Source organism: Myotis daubentonii, chromosome 3, assembly GCF_963259705.1.
Source record: "Myotis daubentonii chromosome 3, mMyoDau2.1, whole genome shotgun sequence".
NCBI lineage: Eukaryota > Metazoa > Chordata > Mammalia > Chiroptera > Vespertilionidae > Myotis > Myotis daubentonii.
The window spans coordinates 201,466,069-201,491,564 of record NC_081842.1 but is presented as its reverse complement, the minus strand read 5'-3'; the positions used below and the strand labels follow the sequence as shown (position 1 = coordinate 201,491,564).

Genomic DNA, 25,496 nt, shown 5'->3' with positions numbered 1-25,496 from the left:
TTGTAAAGTGCGTCCTGAGCACATTACTCATGTAACAAATGACGACAGGGACACACCGAATCCTCGTAGAGGCCAAGCAGCAGTACCCTCTCACCTGTTCCTTAAGGCGTGTCCTGAGGTCTTCTAACTGCGGACACCTTGCAGGTACTCAGAGAACTTGAAGGTATTGAAACTACATTTCACAGAATCAGGGTGCAAGAGAGAAAAGGATCCTGACAAGTGATCTTGGCCTCTTTGCTCATTTTACAGGCGAGGAAATCGAGGCCCAGAGATTTGCCTGAGGTCATACCGCTGGTTAATGCAGATGCAGGACGGGGTCTGGGTGGGGGGGTGAGGGCTGAGCCCCTGGGTTCCATCCTGGCTTCACTTCAGAAGCCTCAGTTGTTGCCTTTTATTTTTAAGATTTTAAATTAGATTTTTAGAGAGACAGGAAGGGAGAGGGAGAGAGAGAGAAAAACATTGATGTGCGAGCAGAACATCGATTGTCTGCCTCCTGCACAACCCCCATCAGGGATTGAGCCCACAACCTGGCATGTGCCTGACTGGGAAGTGGACCAGCAACCCTTCGCTGCATGGGACAACACTCACCCAACTGAGCCACGCCAGCCAGGGCGGGAACCTCAGTACTTTAATTTATAAAATGGGGACAACTTTCGGGCCCCACAGAATCATCAAGAAGCTGTAACATGTTCCTTTCTCTTGTTTGGGTAGCTGTCTCTCCTGAGGTAATTTTTTTTGGACAGTGAATTCCTAAAAGGGAGGCTGGGTAGTGGTTTAAGATAATGGATTCTGGAGCCAGCCTGTCCTGGTGTAGATCTCAGCTTTACCCCTTACTGTCTATGTAACTGTGGGAAAGTCACTTAATCTCTCTGTGCCTCCATTTCCACGTCTTTGGGACAGGGCTAATAATAGCACCTGTCCATTGGATTATAGTGAGGATTAAATGAAATAAAGCATTTTAAAGGCTCTCAAACAATGCCTGGCATATACAAAGCCCCCAGTAAATGTTGACTGCTATTATTATTATTATCCTTACATAACATTATATTTCCCTTTTTGCTTTGGCAGCCAGGGAACTCACCACCCAATTTGAATCTTATATTTAGGATCCCCCTCTCCCCCTATAGGACTTAACGGCATGCATTTCTGTTTCCCTAACATTCTCTGGCATTATCTAACTGTTTGGCTCTCCTTTCCTTTATCATCCTGATTTCTAAATATTATTGTATCATATATTGCAGAACAACTTTGGAATGAATCACCTAAGAAAAATACAGCAATAGGTTGATTCAGACTGGCCTGATGTGGTCCAGGAATTAGGAGGTGAACTGTGTTATTAAAACAAAAGTATAGCTAATAGTTTGTAGGGCCTGTTGTGTATCGGCTTTTGTTGCATGTACGTGGCATGCATTACCTTAAACTTCACAACCATTCTGTGAGGTAGGGCTTATTATTATCTCATTTTGAAGCTGAGGAAACTGAGGCTCAGCGAGGTGGAGCGTCTCAGCCAGTGGTTGCAGCTGCAAGAGGCAGAGCCAGGATTCGGATGTGGCCCCACCTGACTCCAGAACACACGCTCTTACTTCTAGGGGGTCCCTTGAGCACTTGGGGACAAAGGAGGGATGATTTCAGTCAGCTGACTAGATGTTTTCTCTCTGATTTATCTTCCTCTTCTCTCCCCCTTTCCTCTGCCTTCTCTGTTTTCCGGGTGTTCCAGAGCCCATGAGGGCCCCCAAAGGCCTGGCTTTCGCTGAGATCCAGGCCCGCCAGCTGACCCTGCAGTGGGAACCACTGGGCTACAATGTGACGCGGTGCCACACCTACACCGTGTCGCTGTGCTATCACTACATCCTGGGCAGCAGCCACAACCAGACGGTGCGGGAGTGTGTGAAGATGGAGCGGGGTGTCAGCCGCTACACCATCAAGAACCTGCTGCCCTACCGGAATGTTCACGTGCGCCTCGTGCTCACTAACCCGGAGGGGCGCAAAGAAGGCAAGGAGGTCACCTTCCAGACGGACGAGGACGGTAAGATCCCCAGCCCCGATTCCCGGGCCCTAAGTGCCTCCTACAGACACCCCCTGTCTGAGACTGAAATGCATATAGGGAATTTTTTTGCTTAGGATTAAACCAGCTCTATAACAATAAAGTCATGAGAGCTAATATTTATTCTCTGGAAGCCTTTGGGTTAATTGGTATAATTTCTTCCTAAATGTTTGGAAGAATTCAGCAGTGAAGCCATTGGAGTTTTCGTTGTGGCAGTGTTTTTACATAACAGTTTTTTTGTTTGTTTTGTTTTTTGTTAATCCTCACCTGAGGATATTTTTCCATTGATTTTTTTTTTAGAGAGAGTGGAAGGGAGGGGAAGAGACAGACAGAAACTTGGGTGTGAGAGAGACACATTGATTGGTTGCTTCCTGCACTGGCTCAACCAGGGCAGGGGATTGAGCCTGCAACTGAGGTACATGCTCTTGACCAGAATCGAGCCTGGGACCCTTCAGTCCATGGGCAGACGCTCTATCCACTGAGCAAAACTGGCCAGGGCAACAGTTTTAATTTTAAAAATAGATTTTGGGATATTCAGATTTTTTTTTATATTAGTTTTGGTGTATTGTGTTTTAAGGTATTTGTTCACTTTACATTTTACCTAAATTGTCACATTTCTTGTTATAAGTTGATTATAATATTCTCTTATTACATTTATTTAATGTCCACAGGGTCGATGTGATATCCCTCTTTTCATTCCTGGTATGGTAATCCGTGTCTTCTCTCTTAGGAGGTGAACTGTGTTATTAAGACAAACTCATACCTAATATTTAGTAGGGCCTGTTTCCTATTAACTGTTGTCTCACGTACTATGCACACATTATCTTACATTTTACAACATCCTAGGAGGAGGGTCTATTATTATTTCATTTTGAAGCTGAGGACACTAAGGCTCAGAGAGGTGAATCGACTCAGCCAGTGTTTCCAGCAAATGTAGAGAAGGAAAAAGTGAACTTTTTTTTCCTTCCCACCGTAGTTTCATTGGCTGGGGCCCTATAAATTGGACTGAGAAAAGACAGACTAACAGGGGAAAACGAGTTTATTACCACGTGCCTTGCACATGCATGTGGGAGTGAGCGCTCAGTGATGAGTAATTCAAAGGGGTGGCTAGAACTTGGGCTTATATGGCATCTTAACAAAAGAACAATGAATTTTTAGAGAAGTGACAAGACAAAGGAAAAGGACCTTTTTAGGACCAGCAAATTATGCGAAGGCAAAAATATGGGGGAACTAGATAAGGGCTAGTTAGTAAAGTTTGTGTAGGTTCTTCTAGTCTAGAGTTGTCTCAATGATTAACTTCATTCCTTCTGGGTAGAGAGGGGAGGGGGGCACCTTTACAAATTTATGTCCTTCTTTTAGGCAAATAGGGGAGGGCAGGGAACTTTTCTTGTACAGTCCTTACTTAACATCATTGATAAGTTCTTGGAAACTGTGACTTTAAGTGAAACAACCTATAACACAACCAATTTTACCAGAGGCTTAATTGCTATAAACAAAGTTTACGTTCCTATGGTGTATTTCTGGTAATGACCCCAAACACTTCTAACATTAAACATTCAAATAAATGTAAGCTATACATACGTTTTAAAATGATGATTAAAAACAAGTAAGATAATTGTTTTTCAACCCACTTATCCCAGTTCAGGCTCAAGGGAGCTGGAACTCATGGCCCAAGGCAAGACCCCACCCTGGACAGGACGCCCTTCCATCAGAGGGCACATCACATGCACTCACTGGGACCATTGAGACACAGCACTCACCTCACACACACAGCTCGGGGACATGGGGAGACACTGGAATACCCAGAGAAAACCCACACGGACATGGGGAGAACAGACTCCACAAAGACAGTGGCCCCGGCCAGAAATCGATCATTTTTTTTTTCTGATCAGCATTATAACGAACAATGTTGAATGAAAGGACTTTATTCAAGGACCTGCTGTATCTGTTTCTCCTCAATTCCCCTCTCAATTCAGCTCCAAGTAATCCTTATGCCAAAGTGGCATATTTTGGGGTGACATACTCTGCTACCTTGCACAAACAACCTCAAGTTCAACATCAGATTACTCTGTTCTTAAAATCTTTTGACCTCTGCCCTTCTCCCCCCAAGGTATATTGCTGTGGCTTCACCCCATTCTGACCAGGCCTCACTTGGACTGCTCGGCCTTCTTCCTTCTTTCTCTGCCCCTCTCCTTTCCCTCCCCCCAGTGACTGCTCGTTATTTAACATTTTATGCTTTTCATGTAAGTATTACTATAATACTTACAGTAAGTACGCTTCTATCAAGTGGTCAGCTCAGTGAATTCTCACAGACGGCACACATCAGGATAACCCACACCCAGACCAAGAGATAGCATCACGGGCTCCCGGGAGCCCCTCCCACTCACAACCTCCCAAGAGCAACCATCATCCTGACCTGTAATGCCACAGATTAAATTCTGCTTGGCTCTGAATTTCCTATCAGTGGAAGCACACAGTGTGTATTCTTTTTATGCACTGTAAAAAGACTGGCTTCTTTCTCTCAACCTTTGGCTTGAGAGATTCAGCCATGTGGCGTGTACAGTTCTATAGAATTTATTCTCATTGCTAAATAGACCATTATGTGAAGATACCACATTTATTTATCCTGTTTACTCTTGTTGGGCATTTCAGTTGTGTCCAGTGTTCAGCGATTTTAAATCGTGCTGTAAAGAAAAATCCTTGTAGATTTTTTTGGGAGTAGATTTACACATTTCTGATGGGTGTGGCCATCATAGGTGGCTAGATCCAGTTTCCCCAAGTGGTTGCATCAGTGTATACTCCCACTAGCAGTTGTGTGAAAATTCCCGTTGCTCTGCATCCTCACCAACACTTGGAATTGTCTTTTGCCTTGTATCATTTTGGCGGGTGGGGGGTGGTGTTGCCTTGGCAACTGCGCATTTTCACACAGAGCACTTGGCTTTCATTGATTGTTGCCTTGGTTTCTGCTTTCCCCTGCCCTAGGAGCTCAGCTTCCCCATAGTGGTTTATTAAGGTGTTTTTCCAAACACAGACAGTCCTCTTTCTAGAAGAAATTCCTGTGACTGCTGTTAAGATGATACATGTGAACAAGAGCAGACAAAACCAAACCAAACCATGCCCCAAAGGGTTTATGCTGAAATGTTAACGGTATTATTCTTTGGGTAATGGAATTGTAGGTGCCATTAATTTTCTTCATGCCCATTTTGATTTTCTACATTGAACATATTGTTTGTGTAATTAGAAATTTTTAGACAGGAATATATCTCTATCCATAATTCCGCCACTAATGCAATTGTTTTCATTTCCCTGGCAAATGTTTATATTTTCTGAAAACCACTTAACTGGGTCCAAATAGGACCATTCAAACATTCTTCTCAGCTGAATGCAACCTGCACAGTAATGAAAACGCCAGCTTCCCTTTCTGAGTACTCAGGCATAGGTTGGACCGTAGGAAATTGCGGTAAGTATATCGCATCACTGAATTTTGGTGAGAGAGGAGTTATCATCACTCCATTTCACTGATGAGGAAACTGAGGGCTCAGGGAGGTCGAGTAATGCGAGCGTACCAGTTAGGAAATGGCAAGGCTGGAATTTGAATTCAGGTACCTGGCTACGCAGCCAGCTTCCCCCTGCCCATGCCGCCTTTCCCTCGCAGTGCCTGGTGGGATTGCGGCCGAGTCCCTGACCTTCACTCCACTGGAGGACATGATCTTCCTCAAGTGGGAGGAGCCGCAGGAACCCAATGGCCTCATCACTCAGTATGAGGTGGGTTTGGATCCCATGATCGTGAGGGCCCCTGGTGGAAGGCGGGCACGCAGCTTGGAGAGGGAGGTGCAGGGTGGGCGGACAGAAGTGATCATTGAGGTTCCTTCAGCTATGATCAGAGTCTGTGGGTTACAGGGACACAGGGCCGGAAGGGAGGAGAGAGAGGTGAAGGTGCCCAGTGGCCTGGGCTAAGGGGCAGGCACATTCCTCTGAGCCTCCTCCTTGGCCCAGCCTTATCCCTAGCTCACCTGAACCATGATGGGTGGGAGGCTACGGGGCCAATGAGGCCCTTCCCTATTCCTGTGTCTGCCTACCTGCCCATCCTGCCCCAGATCAGTTACCAGAGCATCGAGTCATCAGACCCGGTGGTGAACGTGCCAGGCCCACGACGTACCATCTCCAAGCTCCGCAACGAAACCTACCACGTCTTCTCCAACCTGCACCCAGGCACCACCTACCTCTTTTCCGTGCGAGCCCGCACGGGCAAAGGCTTTGGCCAGGCGGCACTGACGGAGATCACCACCAACATCTCAGGTAAGCTCCGGACCCTGGCCTGGCCCCTTTGGAGGAGACTCAGAATTCTGGGGTTCCGTGGGCACTGGCGGGGTGTGGGGACCTCCTGGGGGTGGTTATAGTGGGCTCCTGCTGAGAGAAATGAACCATTTAGGGTTTGAGGTCAGGGAGAATTAAGTCAGAGGGCTCAGGAGACTGGTTAGTGGAATGAGAGGGCTGAGGTCAGGGGTCAGGGAAGCTCAAGTGAGAGAGAACAAGGAGCCTAAGGCTGAAGGGGAGGAGATCTAGGGGCAGGGGTCCAGGAAGGTGGTGCTTACACTCCTGTCCCCTTCCCCAGCTCCCAGCTTTGATTATGCTGACATGCCGTCGCCCCTGGGGGAGTCTGAGAACACCATCACCGTGCTGCTGAGGCCTGCCCAGGGCCGCGGTGCGCCCATCAGGTGGGAGAGCCCGGATGGAGGGGCGGGAGGTCAGGGCCATAGGGAAGAGGCCCCTGTTCTGACCCAGAGCCCCCACGCAGGCCAGCTCACCTTGTCCTCCCTCCGTTTCCCACTCCGAGTTCAGCGCCTCCGGAAGAGGATGTTCTGTGATCATGGGCAGGCAGAATGCCTGTAGCCACGCCCCTCTGAGGCCATGGGTGTCTGGCGGTGATTGTCATGAGCTCTCTGGACAGTGTCCAGCCTGGAGAGGTGACTGTCCAGGCTTCTCCAGAGGCCTTCCCTCAGACACCTTGGAGAAGTGAACTCTGGGGCATTTTTTCTTCTCAGCTTATTTCCTGGAGGGTTCTTCCCAGGGAGACACAGGGATGGGCTTTCTAGAAGGCCGGGCAGCCAGCTGGATAGCGCCATCTCTCTGGAGTGGCCGAGAAATTGGCTTCTCCATTTCCTTCTCCCCAGAAGAAGCTGGGCTGCTGGTCCCATGGTGGCTGCCTTTGCTGGGGAGTAGGTGCTGGCAACAAGTAGGTGTGTGAGAGAGACATGTGATGTGTGCAGGCGATGCATGCTGTGGGTGTGGGAGTGTGTGTGTAGGTGAGAGCAGGAGGGTGTTTGTGGGGTTATGTGCACATACTCGCTGCCAGCCAGACACCATGCTAGCGGCTTTACCTGCACGGACATATATCCTCATGGCTTCCTGTGGAGGAGCACTAGTTCCCTTATTTCACACACCAGGAGACAGGCTCGGAGCCTAAAGAACTTGCCCCCAAGGCCGCACAGCTGGTGAGAGGTAGAGCTGGGGTTCTCTCCCAGGTCTGCCTGCAAAGCCAGTACCTTTCCTTGAAGTCACGGAGCCTCCCCGCCCCTCTGGTCCATCCCCTCCTTCCACAAAGGTCCGTGCACTGGGAGAGGGTGACAGCTTGTATTCGGGCAGGGGAGGGGCATGGCAAGCCCTGTCAAGAAGGTAGTCAGTTGCTCAGGTACCCGTGACACCCCGCACTTTTTCACTCCACCCTCCACTCTTTTCTCCTGCGTTGCCTCCCCCCATATTTGCCACTGCGAAGCCTGTCAGAGGTGGATTCCCAGACCTTCAGGGGAGACCCAGAAAAGTGTCAGGGTATCTGAGGGGCATTTTGCCTTTTACAGGAGTCTCAGGGCCCTGATGCACCTGAGTCTCGGAGGAATTGGGAAGCCTTCTCCTTTCCTTGTCCGTGGAGGGTTCCTGTGAGCTTGCCTGCTCAGCATCCCTCTGGGATGATGATGAAGAGGCTGGGCAGAGTGGGGGAAGGGGATAGAGAAGGGAGAGGTACGACAGCTGTGCAACCTTGGGTAGGTCCCTTCACCTCTCTGAGCTCCCTTTCCTTATCTGCATAATGGCTAATGCTGATTATCATCATCTCCTGGTGGGACTCAGGGCCAGGCGAGGCCTGAATTCAGCCTGGCAATTGGAGGCAGAGAGGGGCCTGGGCTGGTATTTGCAACACACTAGTGACAGGGAATGACCCTGTGTGGCCCAAATCCCAGGATGTTGGGGTGATTCCCCCACAACTTGGAAGCTCAAAAGAAACAGCTGGAGAGCAAGGCAAAGGCATTTCTACTTCCCAGAGCGCAGGCTGTCAGTGTGGGGCGTCACACGCCAAGACGTGATCAAGGCTGTGACTGGAAATATTTAAATTTGTCAGTATTCATTTAGTTACTCTTGGCTTTGTTCCACAGAGGATTTGGAGGAGCTCACAGCAAAAGGCCACTCAGTAAAGTGATATAAATAAAAAGAAATACACAAGTCGGGACCAGGAGACACAGATCAGAGGGAATACAGACCAGGGAACGTTATCAGCCATTAGCGCCGTGAGACGTCTGGCGGCCTCTGGTTGGGAGGGTATTTGGGGTGTAGGGTTAGTGTGTCCTTGTTTGCTTGCTCAGTGACAGTCTCCCCAACAGGAAGTCACGTCCAGGAAGACTAGATCCCCAGGTGCCTAGCACAGGGCCCATTGTCTGAACTCAGTAAACATCTTCTGAATGAATGAATGAAGGCATCTAGTCTAACTCTAGTTTAAGAGGCTCAGAAGGGAGCCCATGGTGATGACTGTGGAGCCTGAGGCTATGGTTCCGGCTCTGGAGGACACTTTGAGGAGTCTGAGTGGGGCTTTAGGACTTGGCTCACCTGATCAGGGCCCACATTCAGCCTTAAATTAATCACAGTAATAACAGCTGATAGGCATTGGCTGCTTGCTAAACGTGCCTCCTTCCTCACACCTTCCTCCTGGAACAGGCCTGTGATAACTCCCCTTCCACAGAGGATGAAACTGAGGCCGGGGCGGGGTTAAATGACTTGCCCAGCTAGCAAGAGGCAGAGCGCAGATTAGCCCCAAGCGGGGCCTGACCCCAAAGCCCATGCCATGAGCCCCAGGCAGCTCCCCCTGACCTGGCCGGCTCCCCCCTCCCTCCAGTGTGTACCAGGTGATTGTGCAGGAGGAGCGGCCGCGGAGGCTGCGGCGGGAGCCAGGCGGCCAGGACTGCTTCCCGGTGCCGCTGACCTTCGACGCCGCGCTGGCCCGCGGCCTGGTGCACTACTTCGGGGCCGAACTGGCGGCCAGCAGTCTGCCCGAGGCCATGCCCTTCACCGTGGGCGACAACCAGACCTATCGCGGCTTCTGGAACCCACCGCTTGAGCCCAGGAAGGCTTACCTCATCTACTTCCAGGCAACAAGCCACCTGAAGGGGGTGAGCGACAGGCCAGGGTTGTTGGGGGGCAGACAGGGGAGGCCTAGGAGCAGGTGGCCACGGAGGCCAGAGACCCCTCCAGGCCCCGCCCCTTCTCCTGATTCCCGCCCCCTCTATCGGCCCCTGCCCTCCTATAGCCCCTTCCTCGCTCCCCGAACTCCGCCCCTCGCCTGAGCCCCGCCCTTCCTCGGAGCCCCGGACCTCCCCAAACCCCTCCTTCTCCTGGAGCCCCGCCCTCCTCATCAGCCCCCCCCACCCTTCGGACCCCAGGCTCTGCAACTCCAGCACTTCCCTCTTCCCGAGCCTTTTTTTTCCCTTCCCACTACACTCCTTTTTATCCAAACCCCCAGTCTAGTCCCTCTCCCTGAGGCCCTGGTCCCCAATCTGGGGCTCCTCCCTCCCCAGAGGGGTCCTTCTCAGGTTCCTGCTTTCGCCAGACCTCGAGGCCTAGACTAGAACCCGCCTCCTCTTTGAAGCCCGGCTCTTCTCCAGGCCCCTCCCTCCCCATCTCTCCTTCCCAGGCCTGCCCCTTCTCACCAGATCCCTGGACCTAGGCCAGTGATGGCGAACCTTTGGAGCTCGGGGTGTCAGCATTTTGAAAAACCCTAACTTAACTCTGGTGCCGTGTCACATATATAAATTTTTTTTATATTTGCAACCATAGTAAAACAAAGATTTATATTTTTGATATTTATTTTATATATTTAAGTAACTATATAACAAAGAAAAATCAACCAAAAAAATGAGTTCGTGTGTCATAGGTTCGCAATCACTGACCTAGGCCCTGTCCTAATTTTGGAGGCTCCGCCCCCTCTCGTCCCCTGTTCCCAATGCCTTTCGTAAGGCATTGCCCTCTTTGCAGGCCTCTTCCCTCCTAGTTCCCCCAGGCCCTCCTGCCCGATGGGGCGTCTTTAGTTACAGTCCACACCAGACAAGCCCTGGCCAGGCCCAGGACATGTGTCCGAGGTTTCCTCCTGGGGAGGGTCAGGCCTGGGCTTCCGAAGTGCTGAGACCCCCATCTGTGCCTCCAGGAGACCCGGCTGAATTGCATCCGCATCGCCAGGAAGGGTAAGTCCTGCCGGGTGGGCGGGCTTCTCACTTGCTGGGCTGTGGGGGCAGAGGAGGGTGGTCCAGGCCCTCTGGGGTCAGGAAACATGTTCCTTCTTGGCCCAAGGGCAGCAGGGATAACCCCCTCCCTCCCTCTCTCCTCAGGGTCACAGAAGGGGCCTTGGTAAGGGCTTGGAACAGGCCTGTGACAGGCAGCCATTATGGTTGGGCCATGGGAGTGATGGATGCTGGGTACTAGCTCTGGGATCTTATTTGCCCCCTTTCCTGTGTGTGTGTGTGTGTGGGGGGGGGGGGGGGCAGGGCAGACCCTCCTGTGTGGGGACTGTCTCTGCTCCGAAACAGGAAGTGTGGCTGGTTCCCCATCCTGAGATGCCCTAATCACACCCTAGGTACATAATTATTTCCTCCTGTCACCTCCCAGGAGGGCCAGAAGGTGGGTCTGAAGGTCCCAGGCATCCTCCAACCCCCATTCCCTGTAGGCTGGGGGGCCTGGGAAGGCAGAGAGGAGATGGGAGCTATTCCTGATAGGGGAACAGTGCAGGTAAATCCTCTGACGCGGGGATGCAGAAGGTGTGAGGGGCGGTGAGGAGTCATGTTGAGGAGGGGCAGTTGTCTCTGTGCATGTGTGTTTGTGCAGCCCGGTGCCTTCCTGGTGGCTCAGACCGAGGGGTAGGTGGTCCCTGTCTTCCCCTCTGATCCTTTGTCCTGCTTTGCTCTCCCCAGCTGCCTGCAAGGAAAGCAAGCGGCCCCTGGAGGTGTCCCAGAGATCAGAGGAGATGGGGCTCATCTTGGGCATCTGCGCGGGGGGACTTGCCGTCCTCATCCTCCTCTTGGGGGCCATCATTATCATCATCCGCAAGGGGTGAGTGAGGCTGTGCCCTGGCCCATCCGTGGCTCCTTCCCTGGTGGGCATAGAGGAGGCATGGCTAGAGACTGGTAGGGCTGGAGCTGGCAGGGCAGCCGCCTGGCGGGTGTGTGGAGGGCTGCCAGCCTAGGCATCAGGCCTGTGGATGGACCCAAGCCGGGTGGTGGGAAGCCAGAGACTCTGCAAATGGAGCTGCCCCTAAGCAGCTTGGCTGGAGCCTGGGTCTGGCTGGTGCCAGGTGCCACTATCCAGGAAAGCAGTGCCTGCTGCCAAGGAGCTGTGCTGGGCCCGCCTGTGCCCGCTGGGCTGTTCAAGTGCAGAAAGTGTGGAGATGACATAATTTTGAATCCCCAGCCCCCTGCAGACCTCCTGCCGACTTGTGACTTGTCTGCCCTGACTACAGGGTTGTGGTGTTGACCTTGAGGAGTGGGTGGGGTGGGGTGGGGTGGGAGGGGTGTGTGTGTGTATGCTCATTCCCCTTCAAAACAAGGACCCTGAGCCTCCCTCTCCTTGGGCTCAGCGTGCCCTGGACCCTGTTATCTTGATCCCCTAGGAGTCTTCTTGGGCCCATGACTCAGAGAAGACCTCCCTATGGCCCCTACCATTCCCTAGGCCTCAGAGGTCCAGCCTCGTATTTGTGAGGGCTGTGTGTCTAGTGCATTTGGCAGTAGACAGCATGAATCCCAGCACATCTTAGAAGAGTTCTGGAGTTTCATACCCCAGGATTTGGGATTCTAAGAATCTCAGAATTTAGAATTGTAGCAGCTCAGAGCCCAGAAAGTGAGATGCGAGGCAGTTCAAGGACACCCATTCTAGTGGGTTTTAACTCTTTTTAAAACAACAGAACGTGTCTTCAGAACATCAAATAAACCTCCCCTGGGAGCCCAGTACGTGGAGCCGCTGAAGCTGAGTCTCTCTTTGGAGCCCAATGGGGGCTTCTGAGACTGCTCCCCGCCTACCTCACCCCCACAGGCAGCCCCAGGACACTGTTCTGCATGCATCTTAATTGAGGAATGGAGATGCTCAGGCCCAGAGGGGTCATGAACCTGCCCAAGGTCACCCAGGGAACCAGACTCAGAGCCCACTCCACCGGCTCTCCACCTGGGCTCTGGCTCCTGCAACCCCAGCTGCTGCCAGGCTGGGCGCACATGGATGAGTTGGCGCTGGGTCTCTGGGCTGCCAGGAGCAGATAAGCGGGATCCAGGGAGATGAGGGAGAATTGGCCAGGGCCCCCTTGCCGGAGGCCAGGCACCAGCCTGGAGAGATTCTTCCAGAGAGTCTGGGGTAGGACATGCCAGCAGTGGGGTGGTGGCGTTGGCGTTGGGGTGGCCTGTCCAGGGCATTAGGCTTGACTTTTCCCTGGCCTGCTTTCCACATAGCTTCGAGATACAAAATATTTTTAAAGCACCATTTGTTTAGTAGTTACTCTGTGCCAGGAGCATCTCAAATACCACATTAGTTATTGAGTACCTACTGTGTGCCAGGCACTGTCTGGCTCGGGATACATGAGAGAACATTTCCTTCTTGGACCCTGACTTACGAAGAGGGTCTTACTCCCTTTTCATGATGAGGAAACTGTAATTGAGTGACTTGCCCATGTCACTTGACTGATAAGTGGCCGGGTCTGATTTGAGCACAGGCCTGACTACAAAGCCTGAGCACCCCTCATGGGCAGGGATATGAAGGGTCTCACCACACTGGGCGCAGTCGATGCAGTAAGTGGCAGGTCCCTATGCTTCTCCCCAGCAGGGGACTTGGGAGTTCACTCTGGGGGGGCTGGGATCTGGGACAGATGGAGAGGGGTGTAAAGGAGGGGTCAGATATTAGGGGGTTGCATGTGATATTTGAGGCCCTAAAACATCTACCCTCAAGGAGAGAGTATGGGCAAAGTGGGGGATGTCACCCATCCCTGCGGAGAAAGCATTGGGTCCAGGAGACAATGAGCCAGAGATGCTGCCAGGCCTCACTAGGAAACCCTCAGTTTATGCAGCTGCTACCCCATAAACCCTCAGGCAACCCCAGAAGCTGCCAGCATCCCCTTTCCTCTAAAAGCCATTCATTCCCATTCTATAGCATGTTACTACCCCCGACTCCCCCCGCCCCACAACCATTCTACCTGGCCTTCGGGGTGCATTGTGCTCCTCAGGGGTCCTCTAGTCTGTACTGTGGGGTGTTAAGTGTCAGAGCAATTTTGGCAGGGATGGGGGTATTCAGATCAACTTGGGGTACAAATGTAATGGACAGATTAGGACTTTGCTGTGGGAGGGCAGATACTCAGTCACCGCCCTGTGCACTCTTGTTGGAAGAAGGTCGCTGGGGTGGGGGATTATGGGAGACAGTCAGGGCCAGCTGGGAAGAGGTGTCAGATGCTCCATCCGGTCCTGCCTGCATGGACAGTGAGACTGGCGGAATCTGCCCTGGGACTCCAGAGCTGGGGCGGCCGGGAGGCCTGGCTACCCCAGACCCCAGACTCCAGACCCCAGAGCTCAGGCTGGGTCAGATCCCCTTGCTCTGCCTCTAGAGCCCCTTCCCCTTCCCTTTGCAGCACTTTCTTCTCCTTGCACTTTTTCATTTATTTACTTGCATTGCTTTACTCGATGTTCATCTTCCCTGCCGATTGAGCTCTGTGAGGACAGAGAAAGCTCTGGAAAGTTCTTGGCTGTGCATCCCCCAGAGAAGAGCCAAACCCATGTTTCCTGCTGCTTAAACCTCACAACAGCCCTGGGGGTAGAAGGGTGGGGGTGGGGGTGTTATTACCGTGACTTGTTTAGAGGAGGAATGAAAGCTCATAGAGGTGCAGATGTCTTAGTTTCCCTTATTTATGGATTTCTCATTCAATGAATTATTTATCCAGGGGTTATAATGTGCTGGACACTGTCCTGGGTCCCGGTGATCCCGCTGTGGGCAGGATCCTCTTGTGCTTTGTAGTTAGTGGGGAGCCTTGCATTAAATTAGAAGAAGCACAAATGGATAATTACAAATTGTGAAATGAGCAGGGTGCCTGGGTTGGGAGCAGAGAGAGAGATTGTGGGGGAGTGGTCAGGGAAGGTCCTTTCAAAGTAATGACCTTTTAGGGAGACTAGAAGAATGCTATTCTACCACCCCCTCCTTCAGGGCCTCTGTCACCAGCCACAGGGCCCTGGACCCTCCCCTCTGTTGCTAGGATGGATGAAGCATGCCGGGTGACCTGGAGCCACTCACTGGCCTTCAGTCTCCCGCCCTCCTCTCTCCTTCCCTTCCCCTAATCTGCAGGATTTCCTTGTGGAAGGCCATTCGTTAGGGTTTCTGCTGATGGGGTGATGTGGGGGCAGGTGAATGGAGGCCCCTGGATGTGGCCTCAGGAGAGAGCTAGTTCTGGGGCCAGGGTCCTGACCCTGCTCTGGACTCCACTAGAGACCCCCAGAGAGTCTTGGGAAGACCATGGCTGTCTGAGACTGAGCCTCCTCGTCTGCCTCCTCTCTGTGCTCTGTGGTCATGGTAGGGCTCTTGACCCAAGCTGTGCTTTGGGTGCCCATGAAGGGCGACCTTGCTCCTTTAATGGACCCCAACCCAGGGGCAGTCCAGATGGGTGAGGGGCCCCCAAGGTTTGCCCCTGATCCCTCTCTACCCTGCCCCAGCCACTTTTTCCCTCCGAGACACAGGTGTACGCCAAGGACTGTCACCGCTCAGGGATAGAGAGGCCTGCAGGTGTGAGGGGGATTGGGACTGAGGGTGGGGGGCTGTCTGCAGAGGTGAGTATAGTTACCTTGAGTGTGTGAGGGGGGGATGTCATATGTGTGAGTGTACACATGTGTGTGTATTGGTGAATATGTGTCTGTGTATCTATCTCAGTGTGTGTGTTTAAATATGTGTGTCTGTGCATGTGAGTCCATGTCTGCATTTGTGAGTGCATGTAGTGTCTGTGTGTTTCTATGTGTGTATCCATCTGAGTGTGCAGACCTCCGTGTGTGTGCACGTATGCACATTTCTCTCTGTGTATGCGTGTGTGAATGACTGAGAGCTCTGCTTCCCCGGGCGCTTTCCCCAGACCCTTCGCACTCGAGTAGCAGACCCAGGAAGGTTTTGGAAGGGACTTGGGTCCTGGTCCTAAATAGTTGAGCCTGGCCAGCCCCCTCCTCAGTCTGGAAAGCACCAGCTCCTCCCTGCTGGCTGGGTGCTGCCCTGGGCCCAGCCTTGTGGGCGGACCTTGGGCCCAACTGTGCTTTTCTCTTTGCACGCTGCCAGGAGAGACCACTATGCGTACTCCTACTACCCGTAAGTAGCTCCGCGGGCCTGGGCCCTGGCCCCTCCGTGGGAGCCCTGCCCCGTCCCCTCCTGCTGGGCTTGGGCGCCCACACCCTCTGCATGGCCACCTCTGCCTCTGAGCTTCCCTCCTCTGTCTGACTCTCCTCTCTGTGTTGACCTCCTCACGTGGAGGTCACATGCACTGGCTTTGTAGTCAGAGTCTCAGGTTCGGACCTGGCTCTGCTGGGTCACCCCAGTTAGTCACTTACCCCCTGAGCCACGTGACCTTTCACCCCTGAGGCAGCCCCTTGTGCTCCTGAGCCATTCCTGCTGCTCAGATCACGTCTGTGTCAGGAAGGCCCTCACACAGGCCGCTCTGGGTCCACCGCGTGTGTGCACGTGGGGGGCAGGCCGGTGCCCACACTGGCAGCTCTGCACACGCTGCAGACAGCACTCAGGTCACCAGGGGCCCCTTCTTTGCTGGGTGGCCCAGGCTCCTCAGACCCACCATTTCCTGGGAGCTTCCTCTGGGCTCAGTTCTTCACACAGAATCCTCACACCAACCCTGAGGAGTAGGAAGTAGGATCCCATTTTACTGATGAGCAAACTGAGGTGATAGAGGTTAAGGGGCCTGTCAGAGGCCACAGAGCTGTGGTTACCACCCAGGCCCCTGTCTGACTCCACGGCCTTCTGATGCCGCTCTGTCATCTGCTTCTGTCTTACCTGATTCTGCAAACCTTCTAGAACATTCCCCCCACTCTTGTTTGTTCTCCCTCCTTGCAGAGCAGGCTCAGATGGTCCTGGGCCAGGCCAGAGGATGGTGGTCTCTCACCTCCTCCTCCCTGGACCCTCTACTTGCATTGACATCACCCAATGTTACCCTGGCTTTTCCAGCAGCCACACCCCCATCAACTCTCTCAGCCTCCCGCTCAGCTTTCACAGGAACTGCTGACAAGGCAGCTCTCCCTCCCTCTACCTGTGCGCTTAATTTTTAACCTAAATGCAGAACTTTTCCGAGTGTCCATACTACATTCCATCTGCTTAGTCACACCCTGAGATCAGCAGGAGGCCTGCCGTGTTCGATGTCCCTCCCGGGTTCTATCCCCTGTGGACCTGGTTGGTTGGTATTGGTATCCAAGTAGGCCAGGAGGGCAGGCACAGACCCTTTGGTTCACACTGGAGACCCCTCCTAGGCCAGTGTCCACTCATGATGGAGCCTCATTGGGCACCATTGTTCAGCCAGGTTGACTGGCTGTCCTCTGTCTTCCCTGTGGTTTGCTGGTGTCTCCCTGTCCCTCCCTCTCTCTGTCCCCTTTCCCCACCTCTCTTTCCTTGTCATTGTTCCTTTACTTCCTCTCCCTTTCCCCCTCTCCCTCCTCCTCCTCTGTATCTTAATTCTCTTGCCCTCTCTCTTTTCCTCTTCACCTCTTTCCTTCCCTTCTTCCTCCTTTTCCTCTTAGGATGATGGTCAAGGTCACAGCCACAGAGGTTTCTCCTCACCTGTTCCCAGATTGGTCTTTGGCTGTGCCCTGGGCCACAGTGAGGGCGATGCCCAGAGCCTGCGGGTGGGGCTGGGAGTAGGAGGCCTGGCCCACTGAGCCGTCTCTGGTCCAGGCTGAGAAGGCTGTGCCTACCTTGGTCACAGCAGCATTGGTCCCCGGCCTGTACACAGAGCCATCTTCTCAGCACGGGAAGGGGTCCTGGCAGAAGAGGCATCCAGAGGTCCTCCCGTCCTTCCTCTGCCCTGGGAGCTCTTGAGCCAGGACAGGCTGATTGGAATTTGTCCTGGGATGACCCCTCATTGACCTCTTTATCTCCACAGTAATCAGTGTCCCCAAGCCTTCATTACCTGAAAGTCCGTTCTTAATGCTACCCCACATCCTGCATGCTGTAGGACCGAGCAAATGAATAGTTCTCTTGTCTTGAGCCTCCCCTATGATCGGGCCACCACTCTTCTTCAATCTCAAGTGGGTCCCAGGTCATTTCCCCATTGCCTGTTGCTTGGCCCCTTGTTCATGGAATTGTGTCCCCTGCCTCCTCACCCTTCCTCCCACTTTCCTCCGACCTTTCTGAGTCACAAACTGCCTCCTCATCTGGCTGGAGGCCTGGGCCGGGTGGGACACTTGCCCAGGGCCCTCTCCAGAAGCTCTGCCCTCTGAGTGGGGCGGGGCCTCTTGCCTTCCCCCTGTGCTGCTTCTAGCAGTTGGATGGGCTGGTGGTTAGTGGTGGGAACATGGACCCTGTGTGGGTCTCTTTATAAGTCTAGGTGGCCGGTGGTGGGCCCATCCTGGGAGTTCGGGGGTAAGGGCAGCCTGGTTGGAATCCATTCTGGGCCCAGGGGAGGACTCCTGAGCTCTGGCTGAGCGCTAGTCAGATCCTCTGCCAGGAAGGAGGGGTATGGTCCATCCCCTTACACGAGAGAAAGGACCTCCCGGGCAGGTGTCTGGTGAGGGCAGGGGAAGGCGGGTGGAGATGGGTGTGCTGGGCTGGAGTGGGGACAGCCGTCTTCCTAGTTTGGGGCGGGGTGACCGTCTGCCGCGTCACCCACATGGGCCCAGAGTGATTGTTCCTCCCATTTCCTGAGGCCTTGGGGCAGGTTCCCACTGCTGCTCTGTCCCTTGCTCTCAGCAAAGGTCCCCAGGACAGGGCCCCTGCTCGGTCCTTTTTGGGGGGGAAGCAGCAGCTCTCCGGGTCTGTTGAGTGAAGGATGGAGGCAGAGTCCCCTCAGCATCCAGAGATGCTTCTAGAATGGCTCCTGGCTTCAAGGCCCGTGAGTGCTGGGCTCCTCGTCCTCTTCCGGGCACAGGCCTGCCCAGCTCAGCGCCCCTGTCTCCCATCAACCCCGCTCTGCAGGAAGCCGGTGAACATGACCAAGGCCACCGTCAACTACCGCCAGGAGAAGACGCACATGATGAGCGCTGTGGACCGGAGCTTCACGGACCAGAGCACCCTGCAGGAGGATGAGCGGCTGGGCCTCTCCTTCATGGACGCCCACGGCTACAGCCCCCGGGGTGAGTGCCCGGGTTCAGGCCCCTTCCTCGTGGCTCTGCGGCTCCTCGCGGCAGATAAGGTCTGTAATATCCCCCACCAGACTTGAAGCATCTATTGTGCTCCTGCTGTGTACCAGCACTGGTCCTGGAAATGCAGAGAAGGCACAGGCATGACCTTTGCCCTGAAAGAGCTTTAGGAAACATGGTCTTAGACACAGACTCATGGAGGAGAATGTGAGAGCCTGGGTTAATTGTGGGAAGTGCCTCAGGGACTCAGGAGTGTGTGTGATCAGAGAGGATGAGAGCAGTCTCCTGGCTTATGGAGCACCTGACGTGTGAGCAGCTGGAGACCAGTGGCGAAGAGGGATTACTCTGAAGTCAGATAGACCTGGGCTTGCATCTCAGATCCCAGAAGCTGTGTGATCTTGGGCAAGTTGCTTAACCTCTCTGGATGTCTGCTTCCTCCTCTGCTCTGCTGGTAGGGCTGCTTGAAGACTAAATGAGATAATGTGTTTACATCATTCGTGCTGTATCTGGCAAGCAAGAAGAGTATAGAGAATCAGTTGTATGTGTTAGCGGCTTGTCATAACGCACTTCATCACACGTCTCTTTATTCCGTTCCGTGCTGGTTTGTACAAAAGAAAATATGTAATATTTATGAAGATCCTAAAGTCATAATAATACGACAAACACCAGTGAACAGGTGCCCCTCCCCTATCCCATACCTCCCTCTTACATGTAACTATTCCCCTGAAATTGGTGTTTATAGCTTTCTTGCCATTTGGGGGGTAGTTTTCCTAGTGTGCAAGCATCCCCAGACAGAGCATTGTAGAATTTTTCTTGCTTTGGAGCTTTATAAAAATAAACTCACTCTATTTTTCAGCTCCCCATCATGTTTCTAACATTGACCCAGATGGAAGTTTCGCTATAGTTCATTTATTTTCTCTGATGTGTAGTTTTCCATTGTTTGAATCTACTGCAATTTATTTCCCTATTCTGCCATCCGTGGACATTTGCTTTGTTCCCCGCTCCCTGTTATTACAAACGAGGCTGCTGTGAACATTCGGAGATGAATCTGCAGGTGCACCTGCACAGGAGATGCTAGAACTGCTGGGTTATGGAGTGTGTGCTTGTTCCACTTGATAAGACCGCGCCAAATTGTTTTCCGAAGTGGCTCTGCCTGTGTTCGCTCCCAGCAGCAGTGCATGCGAGTTTCCTTTGCTTTACATCAAGGTCGGAATTTGCCAGCCTTTTTCACTTTTGCCAAACTGGCTCTTAGAAAATGGTAGCTCTCTATAGGCTCAATTTGCATTTCTCTGATTACTAATGAGGTTGAAGATATTTTCACATCATTACTGGCCATTCAGGTTCCTTAGTCCCTGAAATGCCTGTTCATGTCTTTTACCTAATTTTCTGTTGGGTTTTTTTCTGTTGCTTTCTTAGTGGTTTTTAAAAGTTCTTTATATATTTGGGATGATAATCATTTGTGACTTATGAATTGCAAATATCTTCTCTCAATTTGTGACTCATCTTCGCAGATTATTTATACTGTCTTTGGATGAATAGCTTTTTATGTCAGTTTAGTCAAGTTCATCCATCTTTTTAGAGTTCTACTTTTTGTAGATCTTAAAGATTTCTTCCTTCTGTAGGGTCATAAAATATTTTTTACTATCTCTATAACCTTTTTTCGTTGTTGTTAATCTTCACTTGAAGATGTTTTTCCGTTGATTTTTAGAGAGAATGGAAGGGAGGGGGAGAGACAGAGAGATAGGAACATCGATGTGAGAGAGGTAGATGGATTGGTTGCCTCCCGCACGTGCCCCAGGGATTCAGGGATCGAGCCTGCAATGGAGCTATGTGCCCTTGACCAGAATCGAACCCTGGACCCTTTAGCCCAGTGATGGCGAACCTTTTGAGCTCGGCGTGTCAGCATTTTGAAAAACCCTAACTTAACTCTGGTGCCGTGTCACATATAGAAATTTTTTGATATTTGCAACCATAGTAAAACAAAGACTTATATTTTTGATATTTATTTTATATATTTAAATGCCATTTAACAAAGAAAAATCAACCAAAAAAATGAGTTCGCGTGTCACCTCCGACACGCGTGTCATAGGTTCGCCATCACTGCTTTTGTCCATGGGCTGACACTCTATCCACTGAGCCAAACCGACCAAGGCTAAAATATTTAATAATTTGCATTTCACATTTAAAGCTTTATCTATTTGTGATTGATTTTTGTGTGTAATATGAATTAAAGATTTTATTTTTTTTCTATGAGGAAAACCAACTGTCCCAGCATCAGGTATTATAGTTCATACTTTCACTACTGATTTGCAATGTTACCCTTATCATATATCACATTTCCATACATATGTGGATTGTTTTTTGGCTCCCTATTCTCTTTCATTGGCCAATCTGGTGATTCCTGTGCCAATACCACATTTTCTAACTTCTGTAATATTATATCTTGATATCTGAAACATCAAGCCCTCCTGACTTTGTTCTTCATCAGGGATGTCTTGACTATATTTGTGCTCATTCTCTGTCTTATAAATTTCATAATTATCTTTTTAAGTTCTTTGGAAAACTTTGTTAGATGGATTTGTATTGAATATGTAGATCAATTTTGGGGGAAACTGACATGAAATTTACTTTCCATTTATGAATATGATATACTAGAGGCCCAGTGCACGAAATTTGTGCCCTTGGGGCGGGGGTTGGTAAGGGGGGGTCCTTCAGCCCAGATTGCGAGAGGGTGCAGGCCAGGCCTAGGGACCCCACCAGTGCATGATCCGGCCGGGGAGGGATGCAGGAGGTTGGCTGGCTGGGGAGGGACTGCAGGAGGGCTCCAGGGCATGTTCAGCCCATCTCGCTCAGTCCTGATCAGCAGACCCTGGCAACAAGCTAACCTACCAGTTGGAGCGTCTGCCCCCTAGTGGTCAGTGCACATCATAGCAAGCTGTTGGGTGACCTTAGCATATCATTAGCATATTAACACTTTGATTGGTTGAATGGCTGACCGGATGACCAGACACTTTTATAGGATATCGCCCCATTTATTTAGGTCCTGAATGTCTTTCAACTATTCTTTCCACAAAATCTTATACATTTTTGCTAGGTATATCCCCAGGTCCCTTATATTTTTTATTTATATTGCAAATGATACCTTCTTTGTGCATGTGTGGTAAAATACACATAACATGAAATTTACCATCTTAGCCATTTTTAAGTGTACAGTGCAGTGCATTAAATTCATTCACAGTGTTGTGCAGAATTTCCGCCATCCACCTTCATAGCTCTCTTCACTTGTAGACTGAAATTCTGTGCTCCTTAAATAATAACTCCTCCTTCCCCTCTCTTCCCAGCCTCTAGCAGCCACCATTCTACCCTCTGTCTCTATGATTTTGACTATTCTTTTATCTCATATAAGTGTTTGTGTTTTTGTGACTGGCTTCTTTCACTTAGCATAATGTCCTCAAGGTTTCTCCATCTTGTAGCATCTTTCAAAATCTGCCCCCCCCCCTTTAAAGGCTGAATAATATCCCATTGTATATAGAAATCACATTTTAAAAATCCATTTATCTGTCAATAGACACTTGGGTTGCTTCTATATTTAAACTATTGTGAATAATACTGTTACGAACATGGATGTCTGTGAGACTCTGCTTTCAGTTTGTGTGTTTGTTTGTTTTTTTAATCTATATCCAGAAATGGAATTGCTGGATCATAAAGTAATTCTATGTTTAATATTTTTTTGAGAAACCGCCATATTTTCCACGCGGCTATACCATTTTGCATTCCCACCAACAGTGTACAAGGGTTCCAGTTTCTCCACATTCTTGCCAGTACTTGTATTTTCTGCTTTTTTTTTTCTTTGGATAAATGCCATCTAAGGAGAGTGGGTGGGATCGCGTAGTTTAGATTTGCATGTCCCTACTGTCAACTGTTGTGCATGTGCTGTCTGTGCATCTTCTGTGGAGAAATGACTGTTCAAGCCCTTTGCCCATTTTGAATCAGGTTTTTGTTGTTATTGTTGTTGTTGAGTTTTAGACACTCTCTCTCTATAGTCTGGATATTAATTCCTTCTCAGATATCTGATTTGCATATATTTTCTCCCATTCTGTGGGTTACCTTTTTATTTTGTGAATAGTATCTCTTGGTGCACAAACATTTAAAATTTTCATGAAGTCCAATTTGCCTTTTTTTTGTGTTTTTTTGTTGTTGCCTGTGCCTTTTAGAAATCATTGCCACCCTACATTTTCTTCTAAGAGTTTTATAATAAAGCTTTAGGTCTCACATTTAGGTCTTTGATCCATTTTGACTTAAGCTTTGTATATGGTGTTAGATAAGGATCCAACTTTATTCTTTTGTTTGTGGCTATCCAGTTTTCCCGGTACAAATGGTATACTTTTAAAATATTACATGTCTAATTGTTGCTTGTATAGACGATGTAGTTGAGTTCTGTATGTAACTAGATTTCATATGCATACTTTTTGATAAAATTTCTCATTAATTATAATTTGTCTATAGAATCTTCCAGATTTTCTCAGTACAATCATAAGAACTGCAGATACTGACAGTTCTGTTTCTTCTTTATTTCTCACTCCTTTCCCTCTTGTCTTTCTGAATAGCACTGGTTGGGAACTCCCGTACTGTGTTAAAGGGAAGTAGTAATAGCTGGAATTCTTGTCACATTTTCCTGATTTTAAAAGGAGTGCTTCTAACATGAAACACTGAGAATGACACTGACTATAGTTTTTGGTAGAAACGTTTTATCAGATTAACAAAGTTCCTTCAGGTTTAGGTTGCTAGGACATTTTATTTTAAATGGGCATTAAACTTACCAGATCCTTTTTTCTGCCTTATTGACATATTTTTCCCCACATACCTTGTTAATGAGGCAAGTGACATTTAGCTTTTCTAGTGTTCAAGTAACCTTTGAGTCCTGAGATAAGTTCAGCTTGGCCATGTGGCATTAGATTTTTTAGGTATTGCTGGATTCAGTATAATTATTATATCGTTCAAGATTTTACAGCTGTATTTCTGAGTGGGATTGTGCTATCTTTGTTTGGTTTCTGACATCAAAATTCCGTTAGTCTTATAAAATGCATTGAAGTTTCTTTCCTTTTTTCCTTATCGTGGAAGATCGGAATAAATGTCTCCTTGAAAGTCTGATGGAATTCATCTGTAAAACAATCTCTTTCTGTTCTTTTCTCTGTGAAAAATTTAAACTTTTACTTCAACGAATTTAAAGGAGTAAAGGATTATTGAAGCTCTCTATTTCTTTCTCGAGCCACTTTTAGTAAGTTAATTTTTTTCTAAGAGTTTGTCCATTTCATTCAAGTTTTCAAATTCATTGACATGTAGTTCCTCATCATGTTCTCTTTGTGGTCTCCCTCCTTAAATTTTCACCGCAGTGCGTGGTAGCTGTTATCAACCCTTCATGTTACAAACAAGGAAACAGAAGCTCAAAGAGGCAAAGTTACTTGTCCAGGTCAAAGAGCCAGGAAGTGGCATAGCCAGGATTTAAATGCAGGTCTTTCTGAGTTGCAAACTTCTGTTTCTACTGTATCCTGCTAGGCCTTGAGCAATGGGTATGATTCGGACAGGCAGAGATGGGAAAGAAAGGGCGTTCGTGGATGAGGAACAGCACGTGCAAATGCACGGGGGTGGGCATATAATCTTTATGGAAAACAAGGAGAGGTCTGATCAGACTGAAAACTCCAGTGGGTGTTGGGGAGAGTGGGAGGGGAGGGTGATGGGGGCGCACATCTTGCTGCTGTTGAGAGACCCAGAGGTAGGAAACCCGGGCTCTGCCCCCAAGGAACTCACTGACGGGCTGGGGAGACAAGGCCCAGCCAGGGAAGTCAGCGCCAGGCTAATTGCCAGGTGGGTGATGGGGAAATTGCCAGGTGGGTGATGGGGACTGCTAGTGCTGCCAGGGTTTTGAGAAGATACACCTTTGGGCAGGGGTGACCAGGTTTTTGGCTGAGATGGGTAAGATTTGACTGATGGTGAGGAGGGAGTGGGCACTGAAGGTGGGATGCAGGACCTGGGTGAAGAGGTGACAGCAGGGGAACTCAAGGAATTTTCTGGAGACCGGAGCTGAGCCTCAGCGCCTTCTCTCTATTTCTCCAGGCCCCACCCTGCTCTAGCCTCCACTTTCTTCTTTTCTTTCCCAAACAGTGTAGGCCAGATGGGGGGGGGGGGGGGGTGGTGGTTTAGGACAGAAAGCCATGTTGATTTGGATGCATGCTGAGTGTGCACATGTTAAAATCGGGACTTCTCGTGCTGAGCAAATGGTGGCAGGCGGGCTGTGAATGTTCCCAAGGTGTTGGGATGTGTCCCTGTTGTCTCTGAAATCCTGCCTGTGAGAACCCTCAGAGCCTCTGGACCTGGCCATTCAGCACTCGTGATCCGTGCCTCCTTGTGAGGCTGCGTCAGGCTGCCCAACTTTCAGGGTCTCTGGGATGAGCTGCTGGATTCCCCATCACCTCCTTTACCCTCTTGTCTACCGGGAGAGCCCTCCATAGAGCTGTCGGCATGGTTTCCGCAAAGAGCACTAGGAATCCCCCCCCCCAACTCCCCCCCCCCCCCCACATCTTGGAGTTCTTCGAACCAGCAGAAATCCTTTGTTTGGAAAGCTTTGCACTTGTGTGTTTGCTGTAGTGCAGTTTAGAATTGTCAGGTCCTGGACCCAGATCCTACCGCGGAGAGGGACTAAGCCAGGAAGGCCTCCTCTTGTCAGCCAGCTGCCGCGGCTCTCTGAGACTCAAGGGTTCCTCCCTTTTCTGGAAACTACTCCTAAGTCAATAGCTGCCATCTGCAGGCACTCATCATGTGCCCGGCACGGGGCTGCGTGCTTC

General features: G+C 50.4%; 1 protein-coding gene across 11 annotated transcripts in view; it reads left to right on the top strand.

The window, feature by feature from the left end:
• Positions 1–25,496, top strand: part of PTPRU (protein tyrosine phosphatase receptor type U) — a 79,187-nt gene that overhangs the window by 32,105 nt on the left and 21,586 nt on the right. For 7 of the 11 annotated variants that reach the window (XM_059690475.1, XM_059690472.1, XM_059690483.1 and 4 more), the window contains exons 8-16: positions 1,718–2,026; positions 5,400–5,504; positions 5,700–5,809; positions 6,142–6,343; positions 6,660–6,762; positions 9,207–9,480; positions 10,512–10,548; positions 11,272–11,410; positions 18,491–18,648. In XM_059690475.1, the coding sequence (XP_059546458.1) occupies positions 1,718–2,026; positions 5,400–5,504; positions 5,700–5,809; positions 6,142–6,343; positions 6,660–6,762; positions 9,207–9,480; positions 10,512–10,548; positions 11,272–11,410; positions 18,491–18,648 (1,437 nt within the window). The remainder of the gene's footprint in view (positions 1–1,717; positions 2,027–5,399; positions 5,505–5,699; positions 5,810–6,141; positions 6,344–6,659; positions 6,763–9,206; positions 9,481–10,511; positions 10,549–11,271; positions 11,411–18,490; positions 18,649–25,496) is intronic. The other 4 variants (XM_059690479.1, XM_059690476.1, XM_059690478.1 and 1 more) reach the window with 1 other exon arrangement.